Source organism: Tenrec ecaudatus, chromosome 4 (assembly GCF_050624435.1).
Source record: "Tenrec ecaudatus isolate mTenEca1 chromosome 4, mTenEca1.hap1, whole genome shotgun sequence".
Classification (NCBI taxonomy): domain Eukaryota; kingdom Metazoa; phylum Chordata; class Mammalia; order Afrosoricida; family Tenrecidae; genus Tenrec; species Tenrec ecaudatus.
The window spans coordinates 81019197-81032863 of record NC_134533.1 but is presented as its reverse complement, the minus strand read 5'-3'; the positions used below and the strand labels follow the sequence as shown (position 1 = coordinate 81032863).

Sequence of the window (13667 nt, the reverse complement as noted above, 5' to 3'; positions counted from 1 at the left end):
AAGTTGGCCAGGGAAGTTATCCCTTTCGTTGTACACTCTGTTAAGACCAACTTAATGCTCCGTTGCTCTATTGAGATCAAGATTCCAGTCTTACCAGGCATCTCTACCTTGATGTAATGCAGGTACATCAACACCACAATATTGAAATAGTCTCCTGTCGTCTCATCTGTCATCCTCCTCTTACTTCCTTTTTAGTGTAAAGTACCACCATCGACCCAGTCATCCCAACCAGAGACATGGAAGTTCTTGCCGATTTCTCAGTCTTCCACCACCTAATGACCAAATTCCATTGTTTCCATTTTCTTTGTACTTCGCTCTATTGATATAGTCTATCCTCAGACCCAGGCTCTAGTCGCTGGTTCCAGCCATCTTTTGACCAAATCACATTGCCTCCATGGCAGGCCATTTCCATTTATTACATTCATCATGTTTCACACTTTACAGAGTTCTGGTTTTCATATGTGACTTTTTTTCCACCCCGACAGGATTATCTGTACAAAGACATCACCATGTGTGCTGTACCAAAAACAGGGCAGGAAATACGAGAGACTCAGTGGTTGAGGTCCTCACGTACCCAATTCAGAATAATGGGACATCCCAAGGCCTGCCTCCCAATTCATGCCTTTCCCCCATCACTGTGCTCTCTCCTATTTATATCCAAGAAAGTAGATGGAAAGGACAAGAGAAATTGCCTTTATTCAAACGAAATCAAAATAAGGAAAGCGAAATGGCTTATCTAAGACCACTGGATGTGAGCATTGATTGTGGGAAGGTTTACATCTGACTTCTCAACAGCTTTTTTCGTTTACATAGCTCTGTTTTCCAGATGGGGATAGAGAGAGAAGACTATGTGATCTTGGAAGACTTGTTTGCTGTGTGGCAGAAGGGAAAATTCAGAGCTTTATCAATTACATAGCTATCAATCCCAACTGGCATCCAAAATATTCCATTGTAAATTCATTGCTAGGCATTCTCTAATTGTTGTCTATACTTTCTGTAACATTCCTAACTGTAATATATTTTTCTTTTTCAACTAACTGTGTTCGCTGGACTGTGTGCCAACTGTTTTAATCCACTGCCATTGCGGTGATTCTGACTCATAGTGACCCTAAAGCAGGTAGAACTGCTCCCTAAGGCTTCAGAGACTATAAATATTTACGGAAGAAGAAAGCCTCATCTTCAAGCTACTATAAATTCCATTTTTTGCTGTCTTTGTGAAAAATAGTTCATATGAAAAAGGGCCTTTTTTGACACATACCATCCATCCCAAGTTGCCTTATGATACATACATCTATGTGGGTCCCCCAGAGAGGTAGTTTGCATGCTGAAAAAGGCAAGAAAATGATAGAAAGGCAGGAATACACCTGCTTATATTAAAACACTATGTTTTCTTCCTGACATTTCAGCCACTTGGGTTGATACACAAGAGAAAATGCTGGTACTTTCCAGCTTAAGCAAAGATTTTGTCGTAGAGATTAGACCAGCATTTGCTAGTGTATCCTCCCAGACTTGCCAGCTGCCAGACGGTAATGCAAAGAACATTTTCAATTGCCAGGACTTTGGCTTTGTTCATCAGTAAATTGCTACGGAAGAGAGTATGAAAAGTCACGGAGAAGAGAGCAGGCTGGTCAGACTTCTAGTGCATTCTAATAGTGAAACCTAACTTTTCTCGGCCTCATCCTTTCAAAGTTTAAAAGAGTAATCCCTGCGGATAAGACATGCATGCAGTAGAGCGCCTCTTAACTTACACAACCAGATTCAAGTAATTATTTGTTAGTCAACAGTCAACATATAAAATTTTTTAAAAGTAGATCTAAGTAGATTTTTTTAAAGCACACATTTGCATGCCTTCATTGTTTTGCCTTAACTTTAAAAGTACGGCACTGTGGTGATATAGTAAAACAAGTGTTTTGGTGGCGTGTGTTAGGTGCTATTGAGTGGATTCCAGTTTAATGGGGACTCCACACAACGGAAGGAAACACCGCCCCGTCCTTCCCCGTCCTCTCAATTAGGGTGCTGTGTAGCCCCTCATTTTCAGTTCCTATTACTGAGGATCTTTTACCCTGAGCCCTGGCCCAGCTTAATGGTAGTGCAGCAGTTTAGTGATGGGCTGCTAACTGGAAAGGCCGCCAGGTCAATCCCGCAGCAACTCCATGGGGGAAAACGCCAGTCTCCTTCCCTGAGGCTCACAGAGTTGGAACCCACATGGGGTAGTTGGACTCTGTTCTGTAGGGTCCATATGAGTCAGAATCAACTCAGCGGCAACTGTTACTTTGTTCCGACACATATGACGTCCACATTGTCCACAATTTAGATTTTCATTGAATAATCATCGAGCCACTGTCTTTTTATAAATCATCAGAAAATCTGCTTGGTTTTAGATCAATTAATAAATCATGTGCTTCATCATATATTTGTGTGTATGAGACTCACAATTCTTTCTAGCATTTGGCAATCTCTGGCCACAACCTGTATTTGTTGTTGCTCCTTTGTTTCAATGTAGTCTGGGTGACAGTTTACCCAGCAGACTAGTTTGCTCTTTAATAATTCCTACACAGTTTGTTTGTTTGTTTGTTTGTTTGTTTGTTTGTTTGTTTGTTGACATTGGCTGCAACACTTTCAGTGTGCCTCCCTTCCTCCTTGGCTTCCTCATTTCCATTTTCCTTCTGTTCCACTACTTCTTGCCACTTGAGCTTTGTTTGGGGAAGATGCTGCCCTTTCCTTTCATGAGGTTTGCTGTACGGACGAGTATATCCCTCCCAGTGTTCTTACTTTATCGTTTGGCTGAAAGAGGCTCCCTGGGGCCGGGTTTACTTCCAGCTTGAAGGGTGTCTGAAGACCACAGACCAGTTATTCTGGTCTTTCCTGTGTTTTCAAATTTTTGTTTGTTTGTTTGTTTTTGTTTTCTGTCCTTCGCTGTCTAGAGCTATTATGATCCTGACCAGAGTGATCTGTAGTGAGAGTTCTGGGCAGTTTTTGTGATATTTTCCAACATCCAAAATGTCCATCAGTTGCTTCAAAATGTCTATTATACCATATTTATTTCTGAGGACATAAAAACTGTAAACCAAGTTTTCGGTGTGTTTTTTTTTTCATTACAACCAACCCTTATTACATTACCTATGCTTTTCTGATGGAATTTCTTTAACAGTGAACCTCAAAATAAGTTAAGCAAAGAGCATTCTTCATTTTGTAATTACATTTTGATCTAAAAATGGTCTCTAATTGGACACTTTATCCAAGTGTCATACCTGATTTGACAGCAGTGTTTTTAGCTACATCCTATAATCAAATATTTCCTACTCATGAAGTTTGCTCTCTAGAGTGATACTTCTTTTTAAAATATTCATATTTCATTTTTGGAGCATATAATTAAATGATGCAATTTAAAATGAAGTCCAACAGAAATGAACAGATTTAAGAAACATTTCAACTAATTTTGGTAAACATATAGGAGACATGCAAAGAATTGTCACTGGTCAGCTTGTTTCCTGAGGGGACGCAGAGAAGGTTTTGATGATTGTAGTGGTCTCACTGTAGAACATATTCTCCCATGTGTAGCAGGTACGTCCCACTCGTGTTTGACATCCAAATGCATCTCGGTTTGCAGCTTCACGAGGAAAGGTGATGCGTTTGGGTTACATGTGAAGTAGATTGTTCAGTTTCCCAAGACGCTAACCTGCTTCTACTTACAAAGGAGAAACAGAAGGAAAGAGCCAAGTGAAACTCCAGAGAAGGAACCAGTTAGAGATACAGGATATTTAAGAGGAAGGCGAAGGATCAAATCTGACTCTCAAAAGAGAACCCATTGCTGTGGTGTCGATTCCAAATGGTAGCCACTCGCAGTGACCATGGTGGGGAGACTCTGGAAGTGCGCGTCTGTAAGAGAGCACACAGCTTTCCCCTCTCGTAGTCCACCTCAGGACTACGCAACCCGATGCCTCACCCATTGTGCCACCATGGTCCCTAAGCATGACAGAGATATTAGTTCATTAAAAAGGGGAACGAAGAAAAAAAAAGAAAATGATTAGGGCAGAAAATGTACAGATGTGCTTTATACAATTGATGTATGTATATGTGTGGACTGTGATAAGAGTTGTTTGAGCCCCTAATAAATTGTTTTTAAAAATAAAATAAAATAAAAAAGGGGACGAAGAGACAGAAATTTGCACATACAGTAGGAGTGATTTTATTGATTTATAAGTCAAACTAAATCAATTGATATCAGTTCATTAATAAGGGCATAAGCAGAAAATATTAAAAAGACAGTTTGGACTTCCCACCTAAATAGCCAATCTTTCCGTGCCCCTGATTGCCTGAAAGGAGGAGAGATTTTAAAAGCCATCAATCGTTACCAGCTCCATCCGTTGTGCTTCATGTGTAATAGGATAATTTGGATTGTCATGCTCAAAAATATTGTTTCCATTGAATACAGTGTCAGGATTACATCTTTCACTGTCATTCAAATGCCCCTTCTGTAGGCCACAGCCTGGGAGTCCTTTACCTGTGAAATTGGTGAGTTCTTCGAAAGGAGACTCTTTTGTTCTCTGACCCAGATTTATTCAATGACAGCAGGACGATAAAGGCAATGAGGCTGATAATGCTCTCTCAGTCTTGTAGCGTCTCCGGGAGATTTACTTCCATAATTGCCTGCTTGAGCACATCGGCCAAGCTACCTAGACATGGGGTTGGCACCCGTGATCCCTACCCTGTACCACGGACTTTACTCCCAGCATCACGATCACTACTGACAGGCTGCTCAGTACGGCTCAGGCTTGCCCATTCATCTGTGATTCCTCCGAGCTTCAATCCTCATTCAGGTAGTGGGAGGCGGACAGACAAGGCTCTGTGACTAATGAGAAAGTTGTACATACATGGAAGGAAGAAATGGGTAATGTTTTCTGTAAACTGCCGCTGCTGTCCAGTGAGAATTCAGCATTCCCTAACTGACTGCATCCGGTCACCTCTATGGTCTAACCACAGAGCTTTAAGTCCAGCTTTCTGTAAGGCAACATGGTTTGTCTCCAAGGAGCAGGCACTTGGGAGTTAGCAAACCTAGGTGCTATGTGCTCTTGCCGCCTACTACTGCCTATGCGACTCTGAGCCTGAAGTTTCCTCAAAACCCGGCATTCTACCTAGTATTTAATGGTATTGCATTATTTTTAAGGCATGGGGCCTTATATGTCACTGAAGTTTAATTCCTTTTTCATCCCTTACTTACTAATTCCTGTATTCAAGAAGGCCCTTCGGCAGAATCTTCATAGAAAGCTCCAATCTGAAGGTGTAGACAGGAATCTGAAAGCACGTCAGGCAGCTGGAGAGAGAGGCGGTGGCCGTGGTCCCTGATGCTGCTGTGAGCACGTGCAAAACAGGTGGCTCACGGAGGAGGGATGCCCGCTGGGCCTTTGACCCGGTCGGTAGGGAGCTAGTGAAGAGGTATTACTAAATGGTTCCAGGAGAGGAGATATGTGACTGTAACAAGAACAACACCAAATACACAGATATGGGAATTTCTGGGCATTTGTGAATAGGGATTTTTTTAAGGACAAAGAATAATCCAAGCATGTTTATTTTCTGACACTGAAAGGTTTACATTTTTTCTTTTCTTAAATCATTTTACTGGGGACTCATACAGCTCTTATCACAATCCATCCATCCATCCATTGGGTTGAGCACATTTGTACATTTGTTGCCTTTACCATTCTCAAAACATTTGCTTTCTACTTGAGCCCTTGGTATCAGCTCCTCCTTTTTTTTCCCCTCCCTCCCACACCTTTTCACCCTCCCTCACCCTTGATAGCTTATAAATTATTATTATTATTTCATGGATTACACTGTCCGATGTCTCCCTTCACCCACTTTTCTTACATTTTCTCTGTGCCTTCCCCCCTTGTGCCTTTCTTTGCATCTCTCCGAATTCTATCCGGCAGGCCTCTCCGCCTGAGCACGTAAAGCAACCAGATGGTGATTAGCTATAATTTTAGTCATGTTAGCAATAGCAACATGCAGTCTTTGCAGGCCTATCATGTGGAAAGGATAGAACAAGCTGCTTCAACCCAAGAGACGACGTTTGGTAATTTTAAAATCCAAGTTATTATGCCCATCAGATATCTCCTAACACCTACTGCAAACATTGCTTAGGCATTACTACCTGTGGCTAACAATACACCTTTGTGTCTACAGTTCTTGACTGTCAGATCACTCAATGTATTTGTTTGAGTCGAGTACGGAGGCAATTACGAGTTGTAAAAAGCTCTCTTTATTCCAGGTGCTCACATTAGGAGAAACGGCTGGCTTGGCATGAGTAATTTTAAAGGATTCAAGTTCCCTGAGCACTGGAGGGTACCTTCTGCATTTAAGTTTGACTAGAACTTTTAAAAGCAGATTCTTGGAAATGTTGGGGGTAGAATAATACGATTACTGAATATTTCCTCCCATTTTAATTACGCAGACAGAGCTGATGGCGAGGAAGCTATCAGGGACTCTAGTTACTGATCAATCTTGGTTACCTGCATTTTTACCCAAATAACAAGCACCCACTCCCACCACCCCTTCTCCTGAGGAAAAATTTTCATAAGTGGTCCTATGCCAACTAGCAGAGCATCTTTACAAAAGTAGTTTGGGCGGCACAGGATGAAATGGTTGACAACAAGCTCAGACTTGATCTGCCAGCAACAGACTCCACCACAACTAACATTTCCAGCATGGAGGGGTCATCTGTAATCCTTGGCCCCAGTCTCCTGTCCTCTGTCCATCTAGGCAGAAAAATTACATCTTCTAACCTTTGTTGTCATTGTTGTTAGGTATCACCGAGTCATTCCCAGCCCACAGAGACCCTGTGCACGACAGAAAGAAACACTGCCTGGTCCTTGCGCCAGCCTCACAATTTCTCCAGTCCCTGAGTCCATCTTTGCAGCCACTCTGTCAGTCCATCTCATTGAGGGCCTTCCTCTTTTTCACTGCCCTCCACTTCACTGAGCATGGTGTCCAGGGACTGTTCTCTCCTGGCAACAGGTCCAAAATATGTGAGATACAGTCTTGCCACCTTTGCCTCTGTGGAGCATGCTGGCCTTACTTCTTCCAAGATGGGCATGCTGGTTCTTTTGACAGTCCATGGTACTTTCAATCTTCTCCAGCATCACCATTCAAATGCCTCCATTCTTCTTCAGCCTTCCTTATTTAGACGTCCAGCTTTCACATGTAGACGAGGCCCTTGAAAATACTGTGTCTTGAGTCAGGAACAACTTAGGCCTCAAAGTAACATCCTTGTTTTTCCGTGCTCTCAAGAGGTCGTGTGCTGCAGATGTACCTAGTGCAATGGGTCTTTTGGTCTCTTAATTGCTGCTTCTTTGAGCACTGAGTGTGGATCCAAGTAAAACTAAATCCTTCTCAAGTTCAACTCTATTTATCATGATGTGATCTATTGGTCCAGTTGTGAGGATTAGGGTCTTCTTACATGAAGTGGTAATCTCAACTACAGGCTGCAAACTTCATCAGCAAGTGGCTCCAGTCCTCCTCCCTTTCAGCAAACAATGTGGTGTCATCTGCATACTGCAGCTTGTTAATAAGCCTTCCTCCAATCCCGATGCTACAACATCTGCATACTGCAGCTTGTTAATTGGCCTTCCTCCAATCCTGATGCTGCATCATCTGCATACTGCAGCTTGTTAATAAGCCTTCCTCCAATCCCAATGCTGCATCATCTGCATACTGCAGCTTGTTAATAAGCCTTCCTTCAATCCTGACACTGCATTCCTCTGCATAAAACCCAACTGCTCTGATTGCTTGCTCAGCATACAGGTTGAATAAGTGTAGAGAGAAGCTACCACCATCTGATTTTAAACCTGTAAGTAGGCCCTTGTTGGATTTGCACAGCTACCTCGTGATCCATGTACAGGTTCCAAGTGAGCACAGTGAAGTGTTCTGGAATTCCTGTTATGATCTAGCAGTCGGATGCCTTGGCACAGTCAAGTCTAGTGTTATTTGCATAAAAAACATCGATGATCCTTACCCAATAAGAAACGTCACTAAACAAAGAGGAACTAAATGGGGATAGAAATGACTTTGCAATTTGCACCAAAGAAATAAAGTTAGCAAATACACATATGGAGAAAAGGTTGTTCTTACTGACAAACCAAGAAGATCCCTGGTGGTTTCTTGGATTCACCACACAGCCACTCCTTAGATCTACCAGCCACTCCTCGGGGTGGCACCGATGTCTAGGTAAGCATTTAGATCTGCAGAAGCCCTGGGGAGCAGTTAGCCTCTGGCCTATAGAGTCCCTATGTCGGTCGGAATTGACCCAAGGGCAGTAGGTTAATAAAGGAAGATGTGCTCACTGTAAGTCAGTACCTATTATCAATTTTTTTCCAATTATGACAGCAGCATTTGTAAGATCATGGTGAAACTGGTAGAAGCAGACATACCAATAAGCAAACGTACTGCCATGCAGCAGGTTTTCATTCAGAGAGATCACATGTAGGGTTTCCAAGACTAAATCTTTGCAGAAACAGAGAGTCTCATCTTTTTCCCATTGAGGGGCTGCTCAGTTTGAACCACCAACCTTGCAGTTAGCAAGCTAATGCCTACTCCACAACACTACCAAATATGTATACTTGAAGGCTTATAAATATATCTTAAAGATATACATATAATTTATGTTACTAAATTATTTTTTAATCTTACTCTTTTATTGTCCCTAATAGGAAGTTTTAAAACATAATCTGATAACATGCATTAAGAATCTAATAAAATTTCCAATTTGGGAATCCATCCTAAGGGAATATTTAAAAAAGGAAAAATGTAATTGATATCAGTATACTCATTATAACAGTATTTATAATATTAAAACAGTATAAATAATTCAAATATATCCAATAAAAATAGTGCTTAAATATATTGTTTTCTTCATAATAAATAACATTATATAGTACCCAAGTAGTGATTATAGAGAATTGATTAGAAATGCGTAAACTATACTTTTAAGGAAAAATGTAAGATGAATTGCTATATGTTCTATATAAGTTTATATTAAAAAGTATAAAGAGGACACAAACATGCAGAATCAATATGATATAATAAAGAGTGCACATATTTGATAATAAAAAAACATGTTTTGTTCATTCGCCTCTACATTTACTAGCTATTGATTTCTGGCATATTAGATGAGCTCTACAAATAAAAGGGATAATAATTTTTAAAAAGAATTTTATTGGGGCTCATACAGCTCTTATCATAGTCCATACACACACCATGGTGTCAAGCACATTTGTGCATTTGTTGCCATCATCATTCTCAAAACATTTTCTTTCTACTTGAGCCCTTGGTACTAGCTCTTCATTTTTCCAACCCTTGATAATTTATAAATTATTATTATTGTATCACGTCTTACAGTCTCTGATGTCTCCCTTAACCCACTTTTCTGTTGTCTGTCCCCCAGGGATGGGGATTATATGTAGATCATTGTGATCAGTTCCCAAAAGGGATAATAATCACCTTATAGAACAGTTTAAAAGTTAAATTACAGGATTTTATAATCTGTGAGAAAAAGAATAGAACTATGGTGTGTTTTCACTTTCCCTTATTTTTAATTCCATTCATTTTATAATGTTGTTTTGCAAAGGAGCGTATATTTGAATTGGAGACTGCCCTGGTGGTAGAGTGGGCTTAGAACTGGAAGGTCAACAGTTCAATCCCCTGTACTCCACTGCAGGACAAAGAGGAGGCTGTGTGTTCATCTCCAGGTGTACAACCTCTGAAACTCACACGGAAGGTTCTACTCTGTCCTGTAGAGTCGAATCAACTCAGTGGCAATGGGATTATTCTTGTTTTAAGTCACCAAAGTCATTTGATACCAGAATTATATACCTCATATTCTAACTATTTGGCTTACTGAAATAACCTCAATAATAGTTTTTAAATCAGATTAGCTTATATATTTAACAAACACTTGCATAGCTTTTACCACGTTCTCTAAAAACACTGTACCCACTGAATCTTCCTAACAACCTTCCATGAGTTTTCTATAAGAATATCCCTTTACTCTCTTTGTTATACAGATGAGACTGGCATACAAAGAGGTTTGAGTCACTTGGACAAGGCCACATGGATATATGTGGTAGAGACAGGACTTGAACTCAGGCAGTCTGGGTTTATGGTGCATGGTACACTATGCTGCCTTTCGATTCGGTGGATTAGAATATAAAGTGAACATTTATGGTGATTGGCATTATGCAGAATTCATGAAGGAGAAGATACAATCTTTAGCTTACAAATGATGATCCTCTACTTTTTAAACAGGAGGCCAGTTCACTGTCCCTCAGACCATTGGAGGGCCAGACTATAGTTTTTTTAAAAAACCATGAACAAATTCCTATGCACACTGCATGAGTCAGCTGCTAAGCAGAACAGGCAGCGGCGGCAAAAATACCCAGCAGGCCAGATAAATATCCTTAGCGGGCCACATGTGGCCCGCGGGCCATAGCTTGAAGACCCCTGCTAGTCTAAACCAGTGGTTCTCAACCTTCCTCACGCCGCGACCCTTTCACACAGCTCCTCATGGTGTGGTGACCCCCAGCCATAACATTATTTTCGTTGCTACTTCATCACTGTCATTTTGCTACTGTTATGAATCAGGCGCCCCCAGGTGGAGAACCACTGCTCTAGACCACAGTTGTTGCTGATGCAGGGAAGTGGTTCCCACCCATTGCAGTGTGTCTACTTCAGAATGAAGCACTGCCTGCTCTTGGGGCATCCTCCCAACTGTCATTATGTTGGAGAATTTCCTAGTTTCCTACATTGTACATTCTGCCTTTTGATTTCCCGTGAATGTCTGCTGCTGTGTATTCTCATTCTGAGCTGTGCCCTGTCAGCACACACGGGCCCCAGAAGCTTTCCTTCCTCCATGTCGCCCATCACAGTCTGTCCTACGCTGAGGGGCAGCCCTACCCCAGTTGTATCTTGAGGCCATCTGACTGAGGGACCTCGTTTTTGCTCACTGTGCCAGGCAGTGTCCAGCTGCTGCTCATAAAGTCTCCTGTGGCTAATCCATCAGAACTAGACAGACTGGCCCCCTCTTTCTCGTCTGTTCTTTGTCTGGAAGCGTAGCTGTTCACCAGGGGTGACTCTGGGGGTATTTGAAATACAGGTGACTTAGCTTCCAGCATCACAGCAACACGCAAGCCACCAGAATACGACAAACTGACAGACAACGGTGAAGGCCTTAGTTACGTTCCTGAAATTCTGTTCCCTCGACTTCAGACAGATGCTATCAGAGGGGGAGGCCTCCTCCTCTGAGCAAACACTGCTGTTTGCAAAATTCACACTAGGAAGTCGTAGCACTTTGTGAAGGTGCCTAACGTTCTGCAGACACTGAGCTCTGATGTCCCGTTATAGATCTGGTTTGATATTCATGTTCATACGTACATGCTACATGGGTTTGCAGTCAACACTGTGGCTGAAATTCATGACACATAAAAATACATGGAACACTCACAGCCTAAATATCTAGCACGGAAAGCCCAGTTCATTCATTTTTGCTGTTGCATTGTTATTGTGCCTATGTCAGGCAGATGCTTCTCCGGCGATTTCTTTGGAAGAATAATTAAAGACTATTCTGAGGTTGCAAGATAAATTCTTAGAAATCAGAAAAATTATTACTATTACTCTTTATTATTTTTACTTATTTAGAAGATAATATGACATGGTTTATATTAGTGGCTCTAGAATTAGTCATAATACTGTTTCAAGTATAAATATTTATTGTTTGAGTTTGATACATTTCTAAACTCTGTAGCACAGTTTCCTTATTTGTTAACCGGGATTAGAGACAATACATACTTCATATATGGACTCCCCACCTCCCAAAAAAACAAACCAAACCACTGCCATCAAGTTGATTCCTCTTCACAGAGACCCTAGAGGACAGAGCAGAGCTGCTGCCTGGCATTTCAAAGATGGGAAATCTCTACAGGAGCAGACAGTTTCAGCTTTCCCCACAAAGCGGTTGGTGGGCTTGAACTGCTGACTTGGTGATCACAGCCCAATGCACATCCCACTGCGCCACCGAGCTCTACATGCCTCATAGAGTTGTGATAAATATAAGATGTAAAAATTCATGAAACATGCACAAAAGGGATGAGCTTGATAGATGCTGAGTGTTAGGGTTGCTGTTGTCAGTACTTCCCTGTCACTCAGTGTGCTGCCCTGTCACTCAGTGTGCTGCCCTGCAGCCAGAACACAGCATGGAAATACAGCCGAATGTTGGCCCAACACGACAACAGTAGACCTCATTTTTAAGCTTTTGTGGTCACCAGACAACTCAATTGTACCGTATAATTTTGTAATTACCTATTGCCAATGTAAAGTCTTAATAAGTTTATATTAATTTAATACCACTTTGATTTATAAATTGGGTTCTGTTTAAAAATTGGCTAGGAAAGTAGATTCCCTGCATTTTTTGAAATTGAAATGCACGGCATCACCATGAAGCTTATGTTTTGATGCTTTCTGGTCTCTTATCCCAGAGTGTAGAAAATTATATTTTCCACATGTTTTTGTTCCTTTCCATTTGCATCTGTCATTTGGAGCTTGCTTTTGCAGAAGACATGTGGAAAACAAATCGTAGGGAAACAGTCCTCCTTTATCTGCTGAACTGTTATGTTTTAGTAGAATAATGATTTAATCTCTATTATATTCCTCTCAAGATTGATTCTCTTCTCAACAGTAGGACTGATTAGAATATGAGAGTATAATTTAAATAAATGACCATGTTTGTCTTTTCTTTCCTGACAGTCATTCTCAACACAGCACTGCGACTCGCCAGCCTTCAGTGACTCTCCAACGGGCCATCTCTTTGGAAGGGTAAGAAAAAAATACGCAAGCGCTTCCTTGTAGAACTGCTCAGCCTTATCACTTTACACATAAAGAAATTATTTCTTTCCTTCTTTTAATAAGCAAATATGTATGCGCCTCCATATGTGCCAGGCACTGTTCTTGGGACTGGTTTTCAAAAGTCAAATAAGATTCCCACTGTCCCCTTCAGAAAGCTTACTGTCTAGTCAGAGCGACAGCAGTACAACCCCTTACAATGCAGGGTGAGCACAGATTCAGAAAGTCAGGATCGCTTCCAAAGGGGAGGCCGACTGACGAGGTTTACATGTAGACTTTAGTGTCTTGTATTTCTTCATTGCCCAATCAGTTCACTGGAAGAGGTTACTAATATCTCTCTCCACTTGAGAGTATTTAGTTGATTAATTGCATAAAATGAAATCTTTAAAAAAATTACCAGATGTGCTTTGTTTAACCTTATTTTCCATTGTTCAGTAGGCTACCTTAATAAAATTTCACTTCAAGTCTCTAACTTTATTATGAAGTCTTAGTCTTCTCTGTTTTAAGAGGTGAGCCTCATATTTGATGCTGACCCCATACATCTCTCAAACACAGTGGTTGCTTAAATGCGTGGTTCCTGCCAAGTGGCCCGATGGTGCTAGTGGCGCGGCCTGCTTTCCCGTACCCCACCCTGGTCTAGGCATCTCTTTCCATTAGTAGCCTCGGGCAGGCGGTGGCAAAACTAGAGAAGAAGGGCGAGCATTTTCTTACCGTTCTACTGTACTTGTGCCTTTCCCTTGGTTATATCTAGCAATGGAGCCTAAATAGGTAGAAAACCA

The 13667-nt window shown here is 41.3% G+C and overlaps 1 protein-coding gene across 11 annotated transcripts in view; it reads left to right on the top strand.

Annotated features, from left to right (window-relative positions):
- The window catches only part of DLG2 (discs large MAGUK scaffold protein 2), a 2300776-nt gene that overhangs the window by 1849811 nt on the left and 437298 nt on the right, over positions 1-13667 (top strand). For all 11 annotated transcript variants that reach the window (XM_075548681.1, XM_075548686.1, XM_075548690.1 and 8 more), the window contains one exon: positions 12793-12861. In XM_075548681.1, the coding sequence (XP_075404796.1) occupies positions 12793-12861 (69 nt within the window). The remainder of the gene's footprint in view (positions 1-12792; positions 12862-13667) is intronic.